This window comes from Dicentrarchus labrax, unplaced genomic scaffold (assembly GCF_905237075.1).
Source record: "Dicentrarchus labrax unplaced genomic scaffold, dlabrax2021, whole genome shotgun sequence".
NCBI lineage: Eukaryota > Metazoa > Chordata > Actinopteri > Moronidae > Dicentrarchus > Dicentrarchus labrax.
Window position 1 is genome coordinate 13849242 of NW_026136704.1, and position 27281 is coordinate 13876522.

Consider the following 27281-nt stretch of genomic DNA (forward strand, 5'->3'; position numbering starts at 1 on the left):
AGCTGTGTCCAGCTATGCTGATTCAGTCCGCCCCTCTAGTACCTGCTGCATTAAGAGGAACAGGAAACATTAGAAAAAACAACCCAGGGGACGTTCACAGTAAGGCAAGTTCAATGTTATATAATGTTTAATTTCTGGGTTAAAGACCCATTAATTTCTAATTACTGTTACCATTTCTTAGCTCAGCAATGCATTGTTGTGTATTAAAAGTCTATAAATGAACCTTTACCCCTTAAATGTGTTTAATGGACTATACAATGTGAAAAAACATTCCATTGTTACACATTGGTATTGAACCTAGTCAGTAGATACAGTTTTGAGCTGCAGCATAAATCAGTCATCAGCTGACTAACCATTTAGAAGGCTCTACTTGAAGAAATTATCATATGTATAGTGAACTTTTTGCTGTAGATGTAAAATTTAAATTGAGTCTGAGTGCAAAATCTTTGTTTCCTTTCATTCTATTATAATGCTCAGCATACTGGTTAGTTTTCTGATTGGCTAAATTCATTCTTCACCCTATTAAGAAATACAATCACATATTTAACTCACGTATATTATACCTAAATTTAAAGTTCAGTTAAAATTTAAAATTCATATACCCAAAATGCTCTCTCTCCCTTTCTGTCTATGAACCTCTCAATCTGGTTCTCCTCCCCTTGTCTTTATCAGAGCTCTTCTTCTTGATTCCTTACTTTAATGATGGGACGGGAAGAGAAAAAACAAATACAAAGACATTTGAGAGATAACAGAAATTGAAACCAGACAGAAAAAACACCCACCGGTCTTTATATCAATGTTCTGTTTGGCTTTCTCTGTCCCTCTGGGTATTGCTCTCCAGGCCCCAGCTGCAGGTACGAGCAGCTTGTTACTTGGTTAAAAGAGGTTGAATAAAGGTTAGCTCTGTGCTGAGGCAAGATCAAGAGGGCTTTTGTACACACACACACACACACACACACACACACACACACACACACACACACAAACACACACACACAGTTTGTCGTACAAGTCCAACAGTCAAAAGAAAACCCAAAGAAAAAGTTTTGACATTTGCTGATAATATATATATATATTACACAGTAATATATGGTAACTACTGCCAACAGCACTGGCATCCTCTCTCCAAAATGTATTTTATTCTTGTTCAAATTCAATCTTCTGTTTATTAACATGATGCCACATCCTGAGAGTCAATTCAGTATCAGTTAATTTTCATTCTCCTAACAATAAAAAAAGCTCTTTTCACGTTCCAGAAAAACACAATTAATTATCAGTTCAATTTGCCTCCATCTGAAAATGCCCCATACTGTGTAACAAACCTTCTCTGTCTACAGTGAAACAAAAACACTCACCAGTTAATTGAAACTGAATAGATTTATAAAATAAACTGATTATCCCGGGAGGGGCATGGAGGGTGGATTAATTGATAAGTGAAGTGATTAGTGAAGTCATCATAGGCATCACAGGCAGTCCGTGAATAATTCACTATTTCTTCTTTCTCTGAAAACAGACTGACTGCAGGGAGGTCTGCAGTGCTGTCAACACACACACTGGATCCAACAATGCTAATTGGTTGGGAAAATGAAGAGTGTTTGTGTGTGTGTGTGTGTGTGTGTGTGTGTGTGTGTGTGTGTGTGTGTGTGTGTGTGTGTGTGTGTGTGTGTGTGTGTGTGTGTGTGTGTGTGTGTGTGTGTGTGTGTGTGTGTGTGTGTGTTTACATGTGCAAACCCATTTTAATTGGCTGACAAAACAAAACAAAAAAATCCATACAGAAATTCATGATCAGCATTATCTGAACCATCAGCACTTCTGTGTGAACCCATAACTTTTTTCCTCACACCGCACACAGGCCACAAAACCACCCACTTCCATATTTTATCCTGACTGCCGCACTGATGCGGCACTATTGATTGATGAATTCTTTAAGTGGTTCTTCAGTCCTGGAGTGTAGAGAAGACAGCAAGAGGATGAACCTCTCTGTGTGTGTGGTCACTGTGGTACAGAGTAGACCAACACATACTTAAGCCTTTCCTCTCCACAGCACTTCCTTTCCTCCCATCTATTCTCTATGTTCTATGTTTTCTGTGTTTCTGCACTCTAACTTCATCCTTTAAACTCTTCTGCTGTGTGACTCTCTCTTTTAGTTTGTCTTCTTTCACTTTCCACTCTTTTTTACCCTCAATAAATAAAGTTGTTGCTGAAGTAGAAATCTGTCTCCAAACCTCAAGGTTGCATCAGATTTAGAGTTTCGCTCTGTATTTCTGTAATCTCTGCAAAGCGGTCAAAGTATATTTGATCTTATCAATCCTGCTGCAGTGGTTGAACAGTTGTACAGCATGAACTATAAAATATGATGGAATTAAAGGACAGGAGTGGCATCTAGAGGTGAAGTTGCAGACTGTATTTGACGACCTGGGATTGAGCATGAGCTGTGAAGTGTGTAGGAGAAACTACCGTGGTCTCAAATAGGACCTGTCTAGAGCCAGTGTTTGATTTGTCTGTTCTGGGCTACTGTAGAAACATGGTGGGCTCCATGGAAGGTGACCAGTGTCGTCTGTAGATTAAAACGGCTCATTCTAACAAAAACACAACAATTCTTATTGTTGACAACATAGCAGAAAAAACAAAACAGAAACAATATTTTTGCACTGTGTTGCATTGCCAAATGTTTATATTGTTTTGTCCACCTCCCCTGTGTGCGGCAGCTGAGAGAGCAGACAAAACAGAAGCAGATATAAATATAACAGCGCAGACGAAGGCGATTCAAGTGGAATTGTTTGGAAGAAATCAATAGGACTTGAAGAGGCAGTACAGGAGACAAGGGCATGCAACAGAACTGAAAATAGGTGCAAAAGATGGTGTGTGGGTGTGTGTGTGTGTGAGAGAGAGAGAAAAAGAGAGTTTTTCTTTCTGTTTGTGTGTGTATATAAGGGGCCATACAGCAACTTCAAGCTTTAACTCAAACAGCAAAAACAGTTTGATCCTCTCAAAACAAAAAAAATAAGATCTGTGTTCCAGCACAACAAAACAAATTCTAGTTTTATTTAATGATAATGAGGCGTCCTGGTGGTCTGGTGTCAGGACACACAGACTACTGCATAACCAAAACATACTAGGTTTGATATCAGCCAGGGACCTTTCTGTCACCTGTCTGGCAAAAATAAATAAATCATTAATCACTATTTAATACAGATATATATTACTATACATATATACATTCATAATTACGTATAATCCATTAACAATTGCTTTTTAGTTTCTAAAACTGTTAAGAAATGTGTCTGTTAGAAGATGATGCAGATTGTTTACCATATATAAGCAAAGTCAAATGTTTGGTCTGGATAAACCTACCTACTACTAAACCCTACTTCTCAAGTACAACAAGCTCAGAGATGTGCTCTGCCCTTTTATTGGAGCTGGAAATTAATCCAACGAAACAAATTTATGACTCAGCCTTTCTATCTGTAGGCAGACAAGCTGAAAAATGCTGAAAAGAGAGTTAGGAGGTCAGTTAAAGTGAGACACCAGAGAGAAATGTTTCATCTCAATGTGTGCTATCTATCAGGCTGCCAGACACAGGACTGCATTCAAGACCGCAGAATCAGGTTCAAAGGACTCACACAAAGCTGGAAAAATGATACCTCTTGCCAAATCTACAACTCCTCATTCACTTTCACTTTTAATTCTTCTAACCTATTTTTCTGCCTTATGTGGGGCTCATGTCAGTTTTGTTGTGTGTCCTTAGATCTCTCAATGGAAGCTTTTGACGCGTGTAAATACAGGTCAAAAATATCACCATAAATGTGAAAATATGTAAAATGAAGCTGAGAAGAAAAGATTGAGGACAGCGAAATTATTTAAATTTCTAAATTCATTCAAATAAAGGACCTCTTGACATAGCTTTGTATTATTTATATAAATGTTACAGACTCATAAGTTACTGTTGGGAGTTAGTTTGATCTCGCCTGTTGACAGCTTAAGAAAAAACCCTGCAAGGTTATCACATTTACTCCTGTTGTACAGCGACATTAAGAGCCACTTCCATCACTTTGCACCAGCAGCTGCCAGTAAAAACGGAAGCTGTTTATTGCTCGCAGGGCCTTAATTTCCATCAAACAAAAAATCTCAGTTGAATCTATAAGAGCAGTGGCCCTGACATTAGAGCTCTGCAGGGTGTTCATCTCATGCTGAGTCTCCAGCTCAGGAACAAAGCTCAGAGCTATGACTGGACATCGTTAGCTACAATTACAATTCCACCACACTGGAGACAGACTGATTGGACACACACACACACACACACACACACACACACACACACACACACACACACACACACACACACACACACACACACACACACACACACACACACACTCGTACATGGACTCTAAGACATGCACATGCAAGCTTTGCATACGTGTGTATAAGAAATAACACACAAACATGCACATACTGTATAATAAAGGCAGTCTGTAATGACTGTACTGTAGGTGCACTTGTGGCTTACTGAGGTTGCCATGGTTACCGCTGTTGACAATACCCAAAAGCAACTTTTTTTCACCAGATAATAGCACTGTTTCACCCACCCACCCAGCCGACCCCCTCGGCTGAAAAAAACTTCGATTACAATTCTGCTGATGATGCATGTTGAGAACTCTGGCTTATTAAGTTAAGATAATATCATTATGCACCAACAGATCCAATTTGTCCTCAGGGTGTCATCTGTAAGTTAAACCTCAGTGGAGTTGACGGTATTGCAATGTATGGAGTAATGAGCTCTATTGTATCACAACCCCCTGTCTGTCGAAATGAGCAGATGCTTAAATGTCGTTTGATTTTCCGCCGTCTCTGGGGTACATCAATTGTTTTATGACAGTGGAGCAGTGGAGGTCAGCGTAGTCAGAGGAGGAACTGTCTGTTCATTTGGTGTGAAATTGTGGATGCTGGGGCACAGGGTGAGCGAGAGAAGGATTCAACACAGAGATAAAACAGGGCAGAGAGAGCAGTCTTATGGCCTGAAGGGAATTAATTAATATCCCCAAAAAGAGAATATGTAATTAATAATTAGCTGGAGGGGTTGTTTTTATTCTCCTCATCACTACGCTGAATTAATACTCAAATAGAAGGCTAAAAGGCCATGGCTTTTCTACTTTTTAAGTCCTAAAGTAATGTTTATACCAAGGTTTTAAAGATTAAACACAGAGCATGGTCAATATTATCAGCCAGTATTAGTTATGGTTTTTATGTGTACTTGAGTATGTAATTAACCATGATAGCGACCAAGAAAAAGCTTAAACTTTGTAACAAATATATGTTGCTTGCTGCTGAAAAGTCACAGATGAAATAGTTGAAATGAACTTAACATAGAAGCTGAAATATTGATATTGGTATCACTCGACATTCCAGTATCTGTCATGAAATACAATACTGTACACTTAAAGGTCCAGTGTGTAACATTTATGAGGATCTATTGTCAGAAATGTAATATAATATTCATATGTATGTTTTCATTAGTGTATAATCACCTGAAGATAAGAAGCTTGTGCTTTTGTTATTTTAAAATGAGTTGGTTTTTTTGGGGGGGCGCCCGGTTGGCTCAGTCGGTGGAGCTGGCGATCCATGTGCGGAGTTGCTGCAGCTGCCCGGGTTCGGGTCCAGCCTGCGGCCCTTTGCTGCATGTCATCCCCTCTCTCTCTGCCCACCTTTCCTGTCGATCTTCAGCTGTCCTATCCAATAAAGCCATGAAAGGGCCAAAAAAAAAAAAAAAGAGTTGTTTTTTTCTACAGAGGGAGCGGGTCTTCTTCTATGGAGTCCGCTACGTTGAAGCACCATGTTTCTACAGTAGCCCAGAATGGACAAACCGAACACTGGCTCTAGATTGGACTTTTGTGTATTTTTGCAGCCACTGTAATTTCTCCAACACACTTGGACGGCTGAGCTGTATTCAAATGGTTGCAATCTGCAACTCCACCTCTAGATACCACTGAACCCTACATACTGGTCCTACTCTAGTGTACTGTAGGTAAATATGAACAATTCATAAAATCAGTGCAAACAATGTCGTTGGTCCTCCCCTGCCAAATTTAAAACACACTGCAACACAGACTGCCTCGTATCTTGTCAGGCAGCCCAGATTTTCTTGCAACTCCCAGAACACAAATAAGCGCTAGACATTTTTGTGATATATAAAGGTGTTTCTCTCTCTCTCTCTCTCTCTCTCTCTCTCTCTCTCTCTCTCTCTCCCCGTCTGTCTGGCAGAGCAGGACAGTTTTAGATAGCTAATAATCTGAATGGGAAGCGTTTTCTGCCACAACAAATCTACATGAATAATTCAGTGAAGGAATGTGTTGTGTCTCCTAAGGTTGGCTTGGTGTAGCCTTTTTGTCTGGCTTATCAGCATTGTTTGCAGGGCACTCAGTCTAGTCAGATGTACACACATGCACACACAATACACACACACACACACACACACACACAATCACATAAGGATAGGGGACACAAGGTCTTCCAAATATGCATGACAGTAACAAACACAAACAGTCACCAGTGAAGACAGAAAGTGCTAACAGGCGCTCACACAAGGTGATCCTTCAGCACTGAGCTGCAGCTCTGAACAGGACAGATTTCTCTCTTGGGAACTTGACAGCCGTCCTCGAGTGGTGTCACAGCCAGGGTATTAGTAGTGTTTACTCCAAAATGTCTCACACACACACACACACACACACACACACACACACACACACACACACACACACACTCGACAGAAAGGACTGACTTGTTTTCTAATGTTGAAATGTCTCTCTCTTCCCTCCAGGTACATGGGTGACATTTGGTGGACAGATCACAGACGAGGTATGGAACATTTTTCTTTATCTTGCCTGTTATTTAATCTTTAGGGACTCTACTTATTGATTGATTTATTTAGCTGTACTGTATATACGGTAGAGTATTGAGTGTTGAGTATTGCGTTGTATATAAACATGTGTTCCTGATGTTATATTACCCAAGGTCCTGTGCTTGGGTATTGTTGGGTAACCATTTATATTTATTATATTTATTAACTCTGGTTTAAATATACACAAATATTCTTAATATTTTCTGTAAGGATGTCACATTTGACACATACAACAAATTTCCTCAGTCATCTCTTAAACACCAGTTGATTACACAGTAGTGATTCGACTTAAAATACACTTCGTAAACACTTTATATTACACTGTGTATCGTTAAGTGTTCAGGTCCTTTGATTTGGGCTTATATATAAAATGATTTTGCCTTACCTGTTGGAGTTTAAGTTCTTACAGATTCCTCCAAGGGAAAAGTATCATAGCACTCATATTCAAACACTGATGAACCAGTATACCTTGGAAATGGTGCTACAGAGTCAGGAAGCCTGCAGGCCAAAAATAAAAGTTTGACTGAACGTTGGGGGAGCAGCGGGCAACCATAGCCTGTTAGATTGTCATGCTTCTTTTGTAACTTGTACGCAAGTTGGAAAATTGTTTGACTCAACCTGTACAAAAATCAGTTAGGAAATGTTTTGTCCATCATTTGAGTTTTTATGTTTTTCTATAATGTTACAACATCATAAAAAAACAGACAAGCAAAGCAAACACATAGACAAGTCCACATTACACATTTAGAATATCTGTGGCTTAAATCTCACAGTCACTACGTAGAGATGGGATAAAGGACTTTTTAAATATATATAGGGACTCTATAGCGCCTCCCTGAGTTCGGAGGCTCAAACTTAAAGACTAAAGCACATATCTTATGACATGCTTGGAGAACAGTAACTATCTATGAGTCCTAATGTTCTCCTGTGGACCAACTATTTTAAAGCATCAAAACAATGCCACATGGAAAGAAATAACAAAGTAGTTTAAAATAGAGATTTCTGTGTTGAGGACAACTACTGGTCAGAATATAGAGACACATGAAGCGCAGCAGTCAGTGTGACTGTGGGACATCTTTCTTTCTTTTCTGTCTGAATTGTGTCACAGTTAACCTTGATCAGACTATTGGCTGGCTGACAAAGCTCTAATACCTACAGCTTCAATTAGACTACAGCTTATTTTTTTTATCGCTATAATGAAAGAGGGTGGATGTCTTTTTTTAATGTTGTTAAACAAGTTACAACCTTCACAAAGACTTTAGGTGAGATGATTCAGATTATTTGGACTGACTCACATTTTATGATACATAGGACAGAAATAGGGCATGTTGAGGGTCAACACATAATGTGTGTGTGTGCGTACTTAAATCCCCTTTACACTCATGTTGATGAACTCTAACATGCTCTGATGTTGCTTCTGGGATCTTGGCCTCAGTCACCACACACACACACACACACACACACACACACACACACACAGACACACACATATGCACACACTTAGAGTGACACTCAGGGAGAAGAGAACAGATCTCACCTCAGGGGACAGTGAAACAGTAAGGTTATGTAACAATATTATTTTTTTACCTCAAGGCTTAGTGCCATCAACTTACATGGTTCGCTCGAAGCTTAGCACCCCTCTTCTCTCCATTAGTCTGAATGTCCCCAGCTCAATGTCACTCAGACACTTCAGTCCACCAGCCTTTGGCTTCAACAGCTGAGATTCAAACGGGAAATGCTGTTTGGCTCACGTAAAATGTTACTTTAAATATTACATTGTTGACTCAGTATTGTAGACTATGTTTAAGCTCCCAGTAGAGACACACAACAGTGGATCATTACCATTGAAAATAAACAAAAACACAAGCCAGTGCTGCAGTCAGAGTGTCTTCTTGGTAGATATGCCAACATAAGCGATTTAACAAAAGCTACAACCGTCACATGCAATGCTGTTGGGTTAAAAAGTCCTCTGCTGTCCTGAATGCCCCCCGTTCAATGTCATGGTTATCAAAAGCACCCTAAATATACTATGTCCTCGGCAGAGTTTAGTGTCCCTGTCCTCATTAAGAAATGCACAACAACTCTGGCACACAAACACATTTACCCCATAAAATCTGTGTGAGGTCTGAACTACAGGCACTCCACACTTAATACAAAAGTATCCTCTTTTGTATTATTTCAAATATGGCATATTTTATAACAAAGTGTATTTGTTGCAACCAGTGGCTTTGTTAATAACAGCCAGGAAGACCATTCAAATGGACAGTTGGACCACTAGTATTCCTCAACTGGGCTACAGAGCATGTGGTAATGGTAATTAAACATTTTGGAAAATGTTTACTCTCTTCTTGCTGAATTATCGATGAGAAGATTGAGACCATGTTCATGTGTCTGTGTTAAAGGAGGGCTCAGTCATTATGGAAAAAAAATCGATGTTGTGTGTTGTCTATTTCCTATATTTCATAACCACAAGCATCAATATTTGAGGACCTGGGAATGAGACCTGAACAATCAACTATCTTGAATGACTGACCGCACCTTCAAGTATGGAGCTGGAGCTAGGAGGTGACTAGCTTAGCTTAGCATAATGACTGGAAACTGCTAGCCTCTTCAAAGCACCTCAAAAGCTCCCTAATTTACACTCCTTATCACACACACAGAAACGTTTGAGGTTTGTGCTGTTACTTGGCAATCAGAGACTTTTTGGAGTCTTGACATCACTGTAAAAGTTGCCAGACAAGCGGAGGAAACTACAGGAAGTTACTAACTAGTTTTTTTTTACAATTTTTATTGCGTACAGGTTAAACACACCACATACAATGTGATCTTTAGAGAGCTTTAGAGCTGCTGGACTGTGGACACACTGGCTGTTTCCACCTACTTCCAGCTAGAATAAGTGAATCACCTGCAGGTTCTAGTGTACAAAGTAAGAGTGGTACAGCATCCATCTACTCCTATAACTCTCAGAAAGGAACTGACTATTTTCCAAAATGCTGCACTATTCCTTTAACATGTACAACTGCAGACTTTGTAGTCATTAATGACGGGTCGTGCCATTAGTAACAGCATATAAGCCCAAAATAAAGTATGTCTTATTAAAGTGCTCGCAAGTTGGTCTCACTGCAGTCTTGTCTGGGCAGCAACTCATTCCCAGACAGAAAGCTCATAAGTGATGGTAGAATGCAAGTTAGCATTGCTTACTCATCCTAAAAGGCCAAAAGTGGATCCATAAATCATAAAGTAAATTTGAAGAGTCTCTTGTCGATGTTAACTTTGATGTAGGGAGTGAGGAGGGGAGGATGCAGTGTAGTCATAAAATCAGCTCAAGGCTGTGTGGGTTGCATGTGGGAGGCAACCATGGCCCTGATTCTGGGGTTGCGAGAGAGAACATGTTTTTTTCTCGCTACGTCTGTTCTATGTATGGAAATCAAATTCTCTTCCCCCAAAAACAAAAACAAAGAAGGAGGTCTGAAGAGTAGCCAACCATATATTTCTGCAACCTTACAATGACTCAGTGTTTTTCTGGTGGAGGTGTGTTAGAGACAGAGTGGTTCTGCAGTTTGTGCTCTCCTTACAACGATTACCACACTTTGAAGGCATTAGTCACATCAGTTCATCCAAAATGGCCAGAAGTCAGGAAGAGTGAAAGTGAAAGAGAGAAATCTGTGTAAGTAGCAATGCTGCATCATCAAAACAAACTTTCTGACCTTGTGAAGGTCACTATAAGCACTCCATGACAGTGACTGGCCTTTTAGGATCTTATGAAACTCATTGTGAATGAGCAATCACCAAAGGCCGAACACTCACCCTTTAAAAACGGACTCGATCACCCTCGTCTCGGCCCTCTGTCTGCGACTGTGTGCTTCTCTGTGTCTCTTCATCTGTATGTAAAGCTGGCTTCAGCATATTCCTCACCTTACCTAACCTTACCTGCACAAAGTTTCTATTGTATTTTCTTCCTAAATCCTTGCTGCTTTTAGTGTAATTCATCTATCCAGCACTTTCCTCATCCACCTCCAACTTTGTCTTTGTCCTCCAACTATTGTCTTACCTCTGCAAAAAAATCTCTTAGCCCACCCTTATTTTACTTCACTGAAAATCACCCTCCAGTGCCCCCAACAGTTGTGACAGACATTGTTTCCTCTCTGCACTCAGTAGAAACCAGCTGGAGAAAGAACATGCTGTTCGTTTTCTCTGTCATCACTCTTTCCCAAATATTTCTGTCCTTAACTGACCCCTACTTTCTTTAACCTCCATTATCCAGCTCTGTCTTTTTATTCTGCTCTGTTTGCTTTAATGGCAGTCTGGGGCTCAGAGACTGAGTGAGCCGTTTTCAAATGTGTCCACTGTTCTCTCTCTCTCTGTCCTTTACTTTCCTGCCTCACCGTCCATTCAACCTTCTCTGAAAGCAGTGGACTTGCTACTGATAATGATGCAGTTCTCAAACATAAATGAATTCTGAGATATACTGGGGATAGTACTGGTTATACTAAGCTGGAAATCAAAGAAAACAGACAATATAGTGTTTGGTATATAGTACATATCTATATAACATGTAGTTTGTTTGTCAGTATTCAATTAAATGTTTCCACTGTCAGTTATATTCATTCAGTCTTGATGGGTGGCCACTTAGTTTTTAGTACCACATCAATCCCTGGTCTCATAATAATGATTTCAAACTATTCTACACAATGGGGAGTAAAGATTTTAAATGAACAAAAAAGAGCATTAGTATAAGATCTGTACCTGATATCAGCAGAAACCCTGAGCTAAGGTATCAAAATTGTTATTGAGAGAGAAAACGTTGTATTTCTTTTAATAAACAGGCTATGGTTGATGGTTAGGGTTAGGTAAAGATCACCATCCGCGTTAAAGGACCAGTGTGTGGGATGCCATGGTATCTACAGCTCAGCCCTCCAAGCATGTAACAGAAACTACGTTGGCCTTCTGAGCTACCGTAGAAACATGGCGGCCTCTGTAGAAGAAGACCCGCTCTCTCTGTAGATAAATATGTCTCATTCTAAGGTAATGAGACACAATGATTCTTATTTTCAGGAGATTATACACTTATGATAACATACCTATGAATATTATAATCTGTTTCTGCCTCCTAAATGTCACACACTGGACCTTTACATGAAACCAATGTGCACATTTGGAAGAAGACAGGATGAGCACCCTCCCCCTGAAGACTTTTTACCGCAATATAACATGCAGCTTCCTCCTTTCCTACTAAATGTATTAGATGACATCACAATACCTAAATCCAAGCATGTCTTCACCTGCTCACTGATTTAAAATCGATCATAAGATATTACTGATCATGTTCAGATTTGGCTCCAAGCTACGCAATAGGCTAGGAACCCAAATGGGAGCAGTCCTCTTGCTGGAATAACGTTTTTAAATCACTTTTAAATACCCATTTTTATTGACTTGTCACCCCTTTATGTTTTTACATGGTATCTTTTTTTATGTTTTTATTATTATAATTTATTCTCTTTTATTACATCACTTTTCTCTGCCTTTGTTTCATTACATTGATCAAAATTTTTTATACGTAGTTTTATTGTCTTGCTTTATTACTGTAAGAGTTGTACTTTCTTTGTGTTCATCTTTAAAGAAACTAATTAAATAAAGTTTATTGTATCATTATCACACATAGGCTTGGACTGCCCAGTTTGTGCTGGTTTCAAGGTTGATGAAGGTTGAGATGGATTCTCAGAGGAGAGATTATCTAATTCTTCTAGAAACAACACATCCACTGTCTGCCACTATTGACACACACACACACACACACACACACGCACACACACATATACACACAGCTACATACTGCGCATTCACTTGCAGGCATATACACAAAGGCAGACAAACAGATTTCATGCAAACACGTAAACACAAACACAAGCACCACGTGCACAAACACACCCTTCTGTCCACAGGGAGATGATGGCAAATTCACTTAAAGTCCCCATGTAATAAAACTCACCACGGGGAAATTGGATCTCGGTCTGATGATTTATGGTCAACATGTCTGCAAAAATATGAAAGAATATCTGCACATATGCCACACACACATAAAGCATGAGCAAAGTGGAATGAGTTGACACTACTATATTATGGAGTCAAATTATTTTTCACAGATAATTACACTGTGATCCCACTTGCTCCATAAAGTGTGTACATCAACAGACTTAACAGTACAACCACACAGGCTCTGTCTGAGCTGGTCAGTCCAGGCAGACAACGTGAGTGTGCAGCTGCAGCATACTCACACAGGACACACAGTACTGTGCTGGCTGCAGCATATACAGTATCTTACACACCCTTTGCAGTAGAGCAGTGGTTTTAAGCCTCTGTGCTCAGCTCACTCTTTAGCTCTACCCTATTTTCACCCCACCTGAGGGCTCTAAGGGCCGCGGTTATAGTCGATCCGAACTGGTTCAGTTGTTCACATGAAAAGTGATGGAAATAGAGTAAGAAGTTCAGACCTGTGCTTACTTCCTCACCTCCGCACAGCTGACCAATCACAGCAAGAGGTGGGCGTAAATGTTATGTTGACGGTTTTAGAAAGTTATACAACGTCTCCTAATCCATGACTGTCCAACAAGCAGTTCTGACAGGGTATACTGGAAACTTGAGTTCCTCCAGGGGAGAAGTTATTACTCGCTCTCCAATCCCTGTTGTGCTGACTTTGCCGTATCCATGCGAGGAGTGATGAGGTCAGAGCCCAAATGCCAAATATCAGCTCTGTACTTATTCTGCATTCATGTAATAATCCATCCCACATGAGTTGTCTGACTGAAATACTGCTATACGAAAAGTATAGTAAGAGTTACTTTATAAATACATTATTTGAGAAACTAACTGGGAGCTCAACATCAAAAATATGACTGCTCTTAATCCCAGCTTTACTTTTGAAGCATTCTTGTCATTTTGTTTGACGACTTTCTCAATAAATGATACTGTGGTTTTATTCCTGTTCTTTGTATAAGATGTGCATTATTAGAGTTGCTTGACCTGGGTCTCTGTCTTCTGTTCCTTTACTTGCTTCTTGTGGCTGTTGGAGAGTACGCAGCTTTTGGTGTGTTCTGTTGTGTCCGTGGCATTGAATTAAGTTATTATCTTAAAGGACCAGTGTGTAGGATTTAGTGGCATCTAGCGGTGTAGTTGCAGATCGCAACTCACTCGTTTCACCCTCCTTTTCCAAGCATGACGAAGAAACTATGGGGTCTGCTGCCAGTGTTTGGTTTGTCCATTCTGGGCTACTGTAGAAACATGGTGGTTCAACATGGCGGACTCCACAGAAGGCGACCCATAGCGTCTATAGATAAAAACGGCTCAATGAAAACAGAATTATTCTTACTTTCAGGTGATAAACACTAATAAAAACATACCTATGAATATTATATTCAATTTCTGCCAATAGATCCTCCTAAATATTACACACTGGACCTTTAAGTGACTTACTGTTAAATATATACTCATGCTCTGAGGAAGGCCTCAGGCTAAAATGCATAGGCAATAATATTTTAATAAAACATGAAGCTGAACTGCTTTGAGGGTGGGCCACCTTTTTCTACTTTGATGGAATGGTTTTGGTAGACCTTGGACATTGTAGCTGAGGAAACACCTGATTATTTATATTGATAGGCCAGCTCTTTCATGACTGTGCCTAAAAAGAGAGATTTTCTGCTTAAATACAATGAAAATGAATAACAGTTCTTCACACTGACCTCTCTGTATCATCTGTTTGTGTTTGTCCTGACTTCTTGCCAGGTTGCAGAGCAGCTAATGACTATAGCCTATGAGAGTGGAGTCAACCTGTTCGACACAGCTGAGGTCTACGCGGGCGGCAGGTGGGTGTCATTCGAACCTCGCAGTTCGTTTGCAGTTCAGTTGAGCTCATAACAACCTCATCATGTTTTAGTGTGATCAGGTGCAGACGTCTGGCCCCGCTGTGGCTCCAGAAAGTGTTTTTTACTTACTAAGGTTTCATACATGCAGAGTTCAATTTGTTCCACTCATTTAGTAAAGTGATAAACAATCAGCAGGTCTGGAGTGTCATGCAGTTTGTGATTATTCATGATCTCAGAAAAAGTTTCCATTAGACTTGCATATCACTTTCACAGCAGTTTTTTAAATGAGAAGGGTCTGACATGCCCTGTATTTGATGGGACAGACACTGGAAATCACTGCTGTTAATTTGAAGCTTGAAGTCTTGCTATTGTGGACTGTGTGGATATTGTTTAAATAAGAAGATTAGTGTAAAATATAAATATAAAATTAGAATTATAGGTTAACATTTAGGATTATATGAATGTAGATTATAGAACAGATAGAAGATCAAATGTTTTGTATTTTTGTGTCAGACCAAAGTGCATTACAGCTCTAAAAAGGCTTGGAGCCATCGCTGTGAATCAGAAGACTCAGACACCAATTAAACAGCATTATGCAAACATGGGGAAAATACTGCAGAAGACATTTCCACAGCCAAAACATTGTCAAGTATCACTAGAGTTTGACCTTTCTACTGTTAAAACAATTCATAAGGTCCACTAAGGAGTGATTTCCTTTTACTTTATTGTCATCTACCAAAAATACATAAAACCGCCGATAATAAAACACACATTTGGTCAAACATAACCTTCTAATACTATAGGATGGCACTTTTGAATGCACAATCTGACTGCACATTGATGAACAAACTGGGTTGCCCTCATTTTAATGCATATCAGGATTGTTTCGTTTAGTGACAATGAATTGCGGGGTTGATGTTATAGAAGTGTTTATTATGTCAAAATGAAATTTAATAACGCCACTTCATTTATATTTCCTTGCAGGGCCGAAATCATTCTAGGAAACATTATCAAGAAGAAATGCTGGAGGTAATGGTGACATAAATGTGTCTGATGGCTTCATCACTTTTATGTGAGAGAGAAAGCTGGAGAGATGTGTGTGCATGTCGCAAGAGGCAGCAAGAGAAGCGCGTGTGCGGCTTACATGAAAGAAAGAAAAAGGGGAACGGAAGGGAGTTTGGTGTTTCCAGATGTATGTGTTAGTGTTGTACATGTGTGTAAGAGACAGCCATGTGTGATGCTGTGATAAGGACTACAATCTCTGCTTTTCTTAAAAATCAGACCGCATTAGTAATTTGCAGTCATGTTTGTGTTTCTGCACACACACACACAGGCACAGACACACTGCACCACTGACCAGCAGCATGAAATAGCTTTTCAGTTTCCACAAATTTCAAATATTATTATTATTTAAACACACTCAGGTTTTGTATTATTGATCAAATTTTGAAAACAGGGAGGAGAAAGTTACAGTACCATCAAAGGAAGTAACTGATGGAGTCTCTTTCTCTTATAATAACATCAGCCTCTCTATAATACATCAGCATGAAGCAGCTCTAATGTGGGAACATCTAGCTGTTACTCTCATCTCATTATGCTTGCAGGTTGTTCATTCATTATGCAGCTTAAGTTTGGGATAAACCTGAAAACCTATATAAAACTCATAAAGATTGTTTCCACCAACAGATTTTTTAGTCTTTGACTGTCTGGACAGTTCTGGTGGTAGACGACCCTGCAGATCGTTCAAGAACACGAACTTTTTCTTGTTCCTTTTCATGGATGGCAACCATCAGCTTGCACAGCTTTTATGCTGTGACTCTTGCAAAAAGAGGGAAAAAAGTTGCAGTTTGTTTGAGATCCGCAAATATCAAGCATATTTTTAAAATTTTCCATGAGAGCAACTGGCAGCTGCTGGATCTGAAGATTTACAGAATCGTTACATATCACACACTATATGATTTTATCTGCCGACTGTCACAAGAAGACTGGAACAGACTCGGTCCAACTTGGTCAATCAACAGTCGTAATATGTGTTTCTCGCCTTTAGTGTCATGTACTGAGCTGACTACATTACACCAGTAGGCGGTTTAATGCTGGTGCGGTAAAGACACACTGAACCTGACATTTCAGTCACTGAGTGTCATCATGAGTTTACAGAGGGGAGATTTAAAAGTGCAGAAAAGAACAGGCCGTACTGAGAGATAATGATTCGCTTTTTTACTACAAGTTCAGATTTTATGGGAAATAAATTTGTCTCAGTGCTGTTTGTATTTTAATATTTTTATTCCAAATGACAGTTTCAGTTGTAACATGTACAGTATGTATTGATTCGTCACTAAAAGCCTGCAGATGCTCGTCAGTGTTGCAGACTTCCACATTCAGTTAGCACTGTAACCATCACTTGATAGTAAATGATGTGTGAGTTTGTCCTTTAATGAGATGACAACATAAATTATGTCTGCTAGATTACCTTTGGGATGCTACGAGGAGAGGTTGAGTTTAATGATTTTAGTGAGCACCATACTGTATGTCTAATGACAGGGTGTCACCAATGTCTCTTAAGCAATATGTGGGCGGCATATTCACACCTGTTGTATGTGTCACTGATTAGTCCAACAGTTTGAGGCAAAAGGGACGTTCACTCACATTAAACTGCTTTAGACTGGAAATGAATGTACCTCAGTGACAGTTAGAACAATGGCTTTAACTCAACAACCAAGCAGAGAGAGCAGGATCTGGGATAAACACCACCAGATATGATAGCAAGGAAAGTTGTGATGGACCTGCAAAGCCCTTGTATGTGTGAATAAGAGAATATACTGAGCAAGTACAATGCATTATGTATCACTCACTCTTGTCTGTCTGTATCTTTGTACTGTTTGTACTTTGTTAGGAGATCCAGCTTGGTCATTACAACCAAACTCTACTGGGGAGGAAAGTAAGTAAGAAACTGTCTAAACTGTGATTCTCGTGCCTAAAGGCAGATTGTGAATAATTAGTTAGTTAGGCTTTGTTTATTTAGGGAGTCTCATTGACCTCAATATCTGTGTTACAAGACATACCTGAGAACCAATTACACATCACATAAAGGCAATTCAGTCACACAAAGCACACCGACATTCAAACATTCACAGTTATTAAAATTATTGAAAATATCAGTAATTAAAATTTTAAAAATCCATCAGACGATTTTAAAGAAATTTCATTAAAATTTAATTTAATTAATTAAATCTTATTTCATAGACAATAATAGTTTAGCCTCCCAGCTCTAAAGTTTTTAGACTGAGTAACATCATGTCACATACAGTAACAACCAATTCCTCTGCTGAGACTGGGGATAGAGCAGGTGGGGTAAAGAAATCAGTTTTATAGCACACACACACACACACACAGGCTGTCACACTCGGTGGAGACTGTCCAACTGGCTCTGGTGATAAGGATGAAGTTATTCTCTCTGTTCCTGAGCATTCATTCATTCCTGGGAAGAAGATTCAGTTGTCCACCTCTCTCCTCCAGAGTTTGGATGTATAATGATTCTGAACAGCTGAAAGCGCACTGACCCATTTTAATAAACCAGCCTGATATGCTCATTCTAATGTCAAGGCCTCTGGCCGGGGTTAAAGAGTGATTTAAAATTACTTTTAGTCTGCTTGGAGAGCTGATATTTGAAAAGTGATTTTAAAGTTGGATATTTAAAAGTTCAGATAATATTGGAGCACATGTCTCTGATTAATGGCTCTGTGAAACACAGCAACATACATACAACATGATATATTATATATCATACTGTATACTCTCTCATGTACATGTTTGATACATCACACACAAAACTCAATAAAGGAATCAAGGAAATGTATTACAATACAACTTCAGGTTGTTTAATGAAATTAAAGTTTGCAGTTCCTTCATGCTACACACAAAAAGATAATGAAAATAAAATAAACCTTATATATTTATAGATATTTATATACATATATTCATACACTTACTAACCCAGGAAATAATTCTGCAGTGCATTTTTTGAATTAGTGTCTGGGGGAATGCAAACAGCAATAATAAGATAGTGATAATAATATGGTTTCATCTTCACATAAAAAGAAACAGTGTCCATCCATCTTAAACGGAGTATCATCGATGTAATGTCTGCCCCCTCTCTTCCTGCAACAAGAGCACAAAAAAAAGAACTACCTCTTATTACAGCCTTGTCTGAGGGATAAAATGTATACATTTATCCTGGGTTGCATTTTTTAAGTAAAGAAATGAAGTCTGAAAATAACAAAGGCATAGACACATTGACAGTGTAGCTTATCTTTGGTTTGTGTTTGTCCCATCAGAGCAGAGACAGAGAGAGGACTGTCAAGGAAACACATTATTGAAGGTAAGACATGCGAGCACACTGACACACACACCAAACAAACTTTAGACTTGTAGTTTTTTGCTTATAACAAACATTAAAGGACCAGTGTGTAAGATTTTGTGACCTCTAGTGGTGAAGTTACAGATTGCAACCTTGTGAATAAAGCTCACCTTCCAATAGGAGAAACTAGGATGGCCGGTGAACCTCATGAAAAATGTGAATGGCCCTGTGTAGAACCAGTGTTCGGTTTGTCAGTTCTGGGATGTTGTTGTTTCAACATGGTGGACAAAAACATTTCTGCCAATAGATCTCCCTAAATGTTACACACTGGACCTTCAGTTTAAATGAATGTTCTTTCCCTTAACACAGTGCTTTATTGAGTCAGTTCTGTCCCCCTCCTCTATCTCAACCCTCACATCTCCTGTGTCTCTCAGGTCTAAAAGGCTCCCTACAACGGATGCAGTTGGAGTATGTCGATGTAGTGTTTGCCAACCGCCCTGACAGCAATACTCCCATGGAGGGTGAGTTAACCCCTCTCAATCAAGTTATATCCTCTGTCTCTCGTTATTTGTCTTGGTGCTCATGTTTAGGGAATACTGACTTTGCTGTTTTGCTGCTGAATAAGTTTTCCCTTTTTAATTGAAGTATTTTAGTAATATGTAACTTTCGGTTTGATGTCTCCAAAGTGTAGCTCAGGTTACGTGAGCTCCACCTTCATTAATCCTCTGACATCCAAACAGTTTAGATGCCGTAGATTTCTAGTGCATGCATGTGTTGCCAGTATCATTAATAATAAAACAAGAACATGTAATACAACAGCCTTTTTAAAACCTTATATATTCACTGGCTAGAGGGCAACTGTGTACTTGTTCATCATCAATGTCTGTAAGGAGTCTTTTTCAGAGATATTTCAGTGTATTTCAGTCCCCCTATATAATTCATTATCAAGAAGTTGCTTATTGACATGCATATTAGTAGTGTATTGATTCCTCATTAGTCATCATAAATGAATTGCGTACTGTTGCATTCTCCAGGTAAAGCCCATTAACTGTGGGGTTTCTCCCAACGCCTCATTAATTAGTGCTTACAATTAATCAATGAGAACATTTCATTTTAGTTAATTGTTTGCTTTTTGCTCTTGCTTTGCTCAGAATTACTATTCTCCTCCAATGTGACTTTTAAAATATACGTAATTAAGCTTAACGGGACTTTCTAGATTCAATTCATTGCAAAACTAGAGGCATCTGTAAAAGCGAAGTTACTCAAAATAAAGTCTTTTTAGCTCAGAATAATAGATGCCCCATATTATGGATACGCTACTGATAATGCATATAAATGACAAACTAAGTAATGATGAGAATGTTTTAATTTTGATATGACAGTTTTCATGGCAGATTGCTAGTGTAAAAATGATGAGCCAGGTATTATTTAGTGATATTGTTGAAGCTCTGGTGTAGGATGTGATATTTCACACACTCACTGACCTTGATTTCACACTTTTCTATCTCTTGCCTCTTTATAGATTTCCTCTGTCCTGCAAACACTGTGTACTTTTTCCCACCATCTGCACTCTGTGTTTATTTCCTATTCAATTCCTTCAGCTGTTAGATCTATTCCTCTTCCTTCCCCAAAGTCGTTTTGCACTCCCTCCTCTTCTCCCTCTTGTTATATTGGCCGGAAATTTGAGGCAAGTAGCATTTAAATGTGAGCACAGTGTGCACAATCACAGCATGCTGCTGGAGACTGAGCGAGCTGGATGGCAGGAGGGCAGGGAGAGGGAGTAACAAGAGATAGGAAGGAGACAGAATTGTTTACTTTTCTTAACACGGTGTTATTCCCCCTGACAGGATGCTATTTAGTAAGGCGTCTGTGTTTCAGGTTGTTAATTATCAACTTTTTTTGGTCTTCTTGATTATACCTTCTACTGCAGATATTGTTTAACTTCTCTTCCCAGTGCTTCTTCTTATTCGTGATTTATTTTTTCTTTTCTGTCAGTGTTTTCTTCAACCACATTCTGTGCCAAGAAGCAGTTATGCAGAGTGAGATACAAGGGTCCTGCCAAAGTGAACGATTTCAGTATAATTGGAGGGCGATGATGAATAACCTTAATGACAGTCCTAATCTGAGTTTTTGTTGGCCCTGACTGCCGTTGGCTGGCGCAGTCAGCAGTGTTGGAGCTAATTGCATCATTAAAAATGCAGCAGCTTGAATGTGATCAGAGGGGCTTTAGTGTGTGAGCTTGTTAGTTTGTCCCTAGAGTTGTTAGGGATTGGTGATGAGCCGTCAGCAGGTAAGAGAGACTCAAGGAGGTGAGTGGCCGCTGCAGAGTTTTTTGGTAACTTCACAAAAGTGAAATAAAATGAAGAAATCTGTGTGCTCTCAAGGCCACAGTTTATCTTAGATTTTGCTTTTTAATTTTCATGTGTTGGCAAACCCATTCCTGAATGCCTGCTTTCTTATTATTTCTCTTTCATTTTTCCTTTCCATTTGACTGTTTGTTTTCAGGGTTTCATCTCTCTCTCTCTCTGTCTCTCTCTCTCTCTCTGTGTCTCTCTCTCTCTCTCTCTCTCTCTCTCTCTTTGGCATTGTCTTTTCACGAGGATTTTCTTGTGGTTACTTTCAAATAATGTCTATGTGGTCTGAATACCGTATCTCTTGAGTAAGACTGATGTTCCCTAGTGGCATTTTTCAGATGTTTGCACAGAGGATACATTTATTGTCATTTTGGACTGCACACATTGTCTCTATGGCACTTATTAAGTCCATTCAATTTTAGATTTTAAGCTTTACCTCTAGTGGGTTTACAAAGTTTACACTTGCTGGTAACAACTGTTTCAAGAAAAGAGGGAAACATTCAGAGAAATATTTCTGTCTTATAAGGTTTTGCTGTGTCTCCCCAGAGTCTCAGAAACATTGCCTGAAGCCTAAAGGATTCAGCCGTTTTGTTGAATGAATTCTGAATGTGTTCAAGGTTTATCCAGCAGGAACGAATGTGTTTTGTTGCTTTAGGGGGCAGAACTGAATGTGAGAAGCGTTCTGGTGAGAGGAGACTTACCAGCACTGAACAGGGTGGATTCAATGAGTTGTTCACCATTGATGCAACTGACTGATATGACGTGTTTATCTCTGCAGAGATTGTTCGGGCCATGACCTATGTGATCAACCAAGGCATGGCGATGTACTGGGGGACGTCTCGGTGGACGGCCATGGAGATCATGGTAAGCTTACAGATGTCATTTATGCTCCTGACATCCATCTTTTGGAGTAAAGATACTGAAATAAAAGAAGGATGAAAATATTGAAGTGGATCCTTTAGTTACAACTTTGATATATACTCTTTCTACTGGTAAAAAAAATAATTCGTTTTTATACAACACGCAAGTTAAATTAACACCTTTGATTGCCTCAGAATCTTTTGTTTCTTTTAATAAAGTTTCAAGCCATTTTGGCAGAGTAGATTTCATATCTCACTGACTTGAAAAGCAGTAGTTAGACATTTTGCATGACAAAAACTTTAAAACCTTTTATTTATCCCAGAGGGCTGTTGATCCAATGATCCATACAGTAAACTGTCAAGATATAGATACACTAATTATGAAAAGCAGATTTTATTTTTATACCTTAACACCTTTAAGACCAATTTCTAGCAGCTTATTATCTTGTACCATTTTGGACACATTGCTCATGCGAAGTCATGATATTGAAAGAGGAAATGGGGGAAAAATGGAAAAGCAAACTGCAGGAAAAGTAGCTGTTTCTAGGAAGTGTTCCCACAGAGGCACAGCGGCTTCCTCTGGCTTTGTTTCCTCTTCCTGTCAGAAACAGTCTACCTCCCATTTCAGCTCTCGCTACAGTAATGAATATATACAGGGTGTATGAAGCCATAGCAGAGCGTTGTGAAATGAACGCATGCCTAAAGTGACATTCAAGGACCTAGCACTCTCTGATCTCCCTCTCTCTCCCTCTCTCTCTCTCTCTCTCTCTCTCTCTCTGGTGTCTTTATCACCCTCCCTCCCCCTTTCGAAGCACAGCGTGATGTGTTGACATCCTCTCTCTGTGATCACAGTAAAAAGGAGCAGATATCTTTGTAGAACACAAGCCCAGATGAAAGCTGCGTAATTTAGATAGCATCAATAATGGGGGGGGGTGTAAACGCTGCTTCTCAGTGTACGTGACAAGGCAGCAGTACAGTATATAGACACACACAGCTGCCACGCATGGCTGTGCACACACACGGGCTCGAGGCACATGTCATGGGTTGCAGCACAAAAGGGCAGCTTGTAATTTGTAAGTTGAGTGATGGCACCGACATTATCCTTGCGTTACGCTAAATGGAATCCTCCCTCCTACTGCTCTCTAGTCCTGACATGTGTTCCACAGCGGGAGAGAAATAAAATAATGTTTAAGGAATCAAGGCCGACATCTTTATGTCTGTGTGTGTCTGTGTCTGTGTCTGTCTGTGTGTGTGTGTGTGTGTGTGTCTGTGTGTGTGTGTGTGTGTGTTTCCTCTGGCATGTGTTCTTGAAAGACACGTGGGAATCCAGATAAGGACATTTGAATATGATGCCTGGGAGAGTTGTGATATGGAATATTGATTGGGGGACTTACCTTGAGCCCTGCATCTAAATCTCTGCCACGTTCCCACAAGCTGATTAACTCCCTCCCTCCCTCTCCCATCTCTTCCCTAAAGTTTCTCCCGTCACTATCTATCGCTCCTAACCTCTGCTCTTGCCTACCATCAGCCCTTTTATTCTTTCTTCCCCTCTCTTTCTATCTTTTATTCTCACCATAAAGAAAACAACATCCGACATCATAACAACCATCCATTGATTCTCGCCCTTTTTCTCGGCCTTCCTTTTTTGTTTTTTCAACTCTAGGAGGCGTATTCAGTGGCAAGACAGTTTAATCTGATCCCTCCAGTGTGTGAGCAGGCAGAGTATCATCTCTTCCAGAGGGAGAAAGTAGAAGTTCAACTGCCTGAACTTTACCACAAGATAGGCAAGTGTTCATTGTGTTTTTCGTATAGTATTGTGGTGAATTAGTTAATCAGTGCCTGAGGATTGAATGTCCCCGATCCCCCATCATTCTCTGTTGCTCATCTTTTTTCATCGTCTCATACGTTTTCACTTTCCTGGCACTGTTCTCGCACATTTTTTCACACTTCTCCCTTCAACGCATCTTACTAAAACTCTCTGTTTAACTCCCGATTGGTCTCCATGGTGACAGGAGTGGGGGCGATGACGTGGTCGCCGCTGGCGTGCGGCATCATCACAGGGAAATATGAAAATGGCATTCCTGAATCTTCCAGGGCCTCCATGAAGGTAGGCAAAATAATTGATTGTGACCATGAGAATGATCCACTCCGTTCCCAAAATAGAACAACCATGTGAATCAAAGTGAAGGCTCTGAACCCGAACAGTTGTTAATTGTTAAATCCAGTTCGCCTGGAAGAGCATGCATGTAATCGTAGCTTGTTTGACCGTGTTTTGCTTGTAATTTGAGTCCTTACAGTATGATGTTCTTAAAACAGGCAGAAAATCAGCCAGCCAACCTTCTCGAGCATCTTCTTGGTCCAAAATACACTTATTTTTAAATTCTTGGAACAATTTTCACTGTACCTGCAGATGTTTTCACTTGTTTTAAGATAAGATATGCGTTGGGGATTTAATTATAGACAGAAATGATGATCAATCATTCATTTCTTCTACATTTTCTTTTTTTCCCCCTTGTCAAATACTTGACACTTTAACCTCTTCAGTTTTCTATAAAATCCTTCAAACTAAACAGTCTGAATTGAGGAAAACATCTCATAACTCATTGCCTCACACGGAGGTAATAACCTGTGACAAGTTGTTTCAACTAGACACTGCTCCATTTTAAGGGTCACAAGTCAAAAAGGTGGGAAACCACTGTTTAACCGATTACGAGGACAGTGGAGGTATAAGACACAGCCTGTTCTGATGTGATTCTAGATAAAACTACAAGCCAAATGCCAAAGCATGAACTGTGAAATGAGATGGAAAATGTCCAGCAGATATCTACTCTGTGCCAACATAACTCAACTGTGACAAACATATGGCCCAGAAAAGACTCAACACCTTTTTTATTGTACGCCATGATGGTTGCCAACACACAATACAACATTGGGCAGATGTCGGACATGTAGTAAAGTTATGTTCTTGAATCTTGTTTCTATTATTTTGTCATTTCACATCACTTCTTTACTGTATTACACAGAGTTGTTACAAAGGTCAACCAGCAAACTTTAGCCTGTAGCAGCATGGTGGCTCAGTGGTTAGCTCTGTCTCCTCGCAGCAAGAAGGTCTTAGGGCCTTTCTGTGTGGAGGTTGCATGTTCTCCCCGTGTTTGTGTGGGTTTCCCCCACCATCAAAACATGTATGCAAATTTTCCAGTGCCCTTGACCAAGGCACTGGCTCAGGTCTGGAGTTGTTCCCCAGGCGATGCAGGGTGGCTGCCCAGTGCTCCTAGTGCTTGAGATGGGTCAAATCCAGAGAATGAATTTCCCTGCAGCAACCAATAAAGGATCAACTACACTCCTTCCGTTTCTCCTCCTTCATATACAGACTTTTAAGTTTGTGTTCTAACTATGAAACTAGAACCAGAAGACAGTTAGCTTAGCTTAGCATAAAGACTGGAAGCAGAGGGAAACAGCTACCCTGGCTCTGTCTGAAGGTTAAAAAATATGCCTACCAGCACCTCTAAAGCTCACTAAAGCAGAAGTGTAACAGGGACACGTTTTATAGGAAGTTATGAAACTCAAAAATTGTCTGACTATTCCTGTAATGGGGAAGCAGGTTGCATTCTGGGTGTCGAAAAGTAATCAAACCCAACTTTCAAGGTCGTATTCATCCTAAACCCAGAACAACCAGTAGAAATAGATCGATACCAGTTGAAATAAATGATTCACTGAAGCCATGTCTGTAGCTGCATCTAATTCTCTCTTTGTGTGATCGATCATTTTACATTATGCAACGTACTCCCAGTTCAGCAGTACTTACAGCCTCAACCTTTCGACGCTCATTGACTTTTCCCTAATCTATTATGTCACTTCCTCACCTGTTCCCTTTATTCTCTCTTATTATATACTTCCATACATACCCCTATTTGAACTCTCACTACTTTTTGACGTTTTGTTTTTTTTGTCTAATCTATCGTTCTCTTCCCGACTCGTTCATTCAACTCTATCTCCTCCTCTCTCCCACCAGTCGTATCAGTGGTTAAAGGAGAAAATAGTAAGTGAGGATGGAAGGAAACAACAAGCCAAGCTGAAAGAGCTCAACCACATTGCAGAGAAGCTGGGCTGCACTCTGCCACAGTTGGCTGTGGGTAAGACTCCTCTGCCCGCCTTCACCTTGTTATAACATATTGTGGAAGCAGCCTTAAGCAAGGCTTTGAAGCATGAATGCTCAGGGCTGTCAGACAGAAACATCTTTAATACAAAATGGGACCAAATTCAAATCATCCTTCACACAATGTCTGTGTTTACTTTGTCTCGTGGGTTTGATTTTCTCCTCCAGCTTCCCACCGACACACACACACACACACACACTCGCTTTTCAAATCTATTTGTGCTTGCTACTGCATTATTGTGCACCGATACAATAACTGAGCAGCCTGGAAGGTAGAAGTAAATGTATTCAAAGATTTAAAAAATCTTGGAGAAATGGCTGGCAGTAATGTAAGGTTTATGATTTGTAGAAAATGGATAAAAAATAATAAAACCTTTTGTGCTTGTGTTCTGACATTCTACTTTGTGATAAATTGTTGTCCAGAAAGAGCAAGTAGAGGAAAAGTCTAACAGCTTGGTTTTAATTGTGGTCTGTTATAAGACAATACCAAGCAGCAGTGTGCCATCAAGTGGGCGCTGTGTGAACATCACCATGTTTTTCTCTCTCCAGCGTGGTGTCTAAGAAATGAAGGAGTGAGCTCAGTTCTTCTGGGAACATCCAACCCTGAACAGCTCACTGAGAACCTCGGAGCCATACAGGTGGGAACACGCAGAAACACCCACAGACACACACACGCACAAACACACAGGTCTACTGCCTGCTCAGTTTCCTCAGCTGCATCCAGCACTGTCCTCTGGCCCTATTGATTTTTAGGTGAAAAAGCTATTTCTGAATCACTTTAAAGATCCCCTCCAGAC

General features: G+C 39.8%; 1 protein-coding gene across 1 annotated transcript in view; it reads left to right on the forward strand.

Moving 5' to 3' along the window:
• The window catches only part of kcnab1a (potassium voltage-gated channel subfamily A regulatory beta subunit 1a), a 73446-nt gene that overhangs the window by 41728 nt on the left and 4437 nt on the right, over positions 1-27281 (forward strand). The window contains exons 3-13 of the mRNA XM_051397651.1: positions 6818-6855; positions 14678-14757; positions 15742-15786; positions 17651-17695; positions 19092-19135; positions 19549-19635; positions 22247-22332; positions 23992-24112; positions 24341-24435; positions 26341-26461; positions 27034-27122. Coding sequence (XP_051253611.1) covers positions 6818-6855; positions 14678-14757; positions 15742-15786; positions 17651-17695; positions 19092-19135; positions 19549-19635; positions 22247-22332; positions 23992-24112; positions 24341-24435; positions 26341-26461; positions 27034-27122 — 851 coding nt within the window. The remainder of the gene's footprint in view (positions 1-6817; positions 6856-14677; positions 14758-15741; positions 15787-17650; positions 17696-19091; positions 19136-19548; positions 19636-22246; positions 22333-23991; positions 24113-24340; positions 24436-26340; positions 26462-27033; positions 27123-27281) is intronic.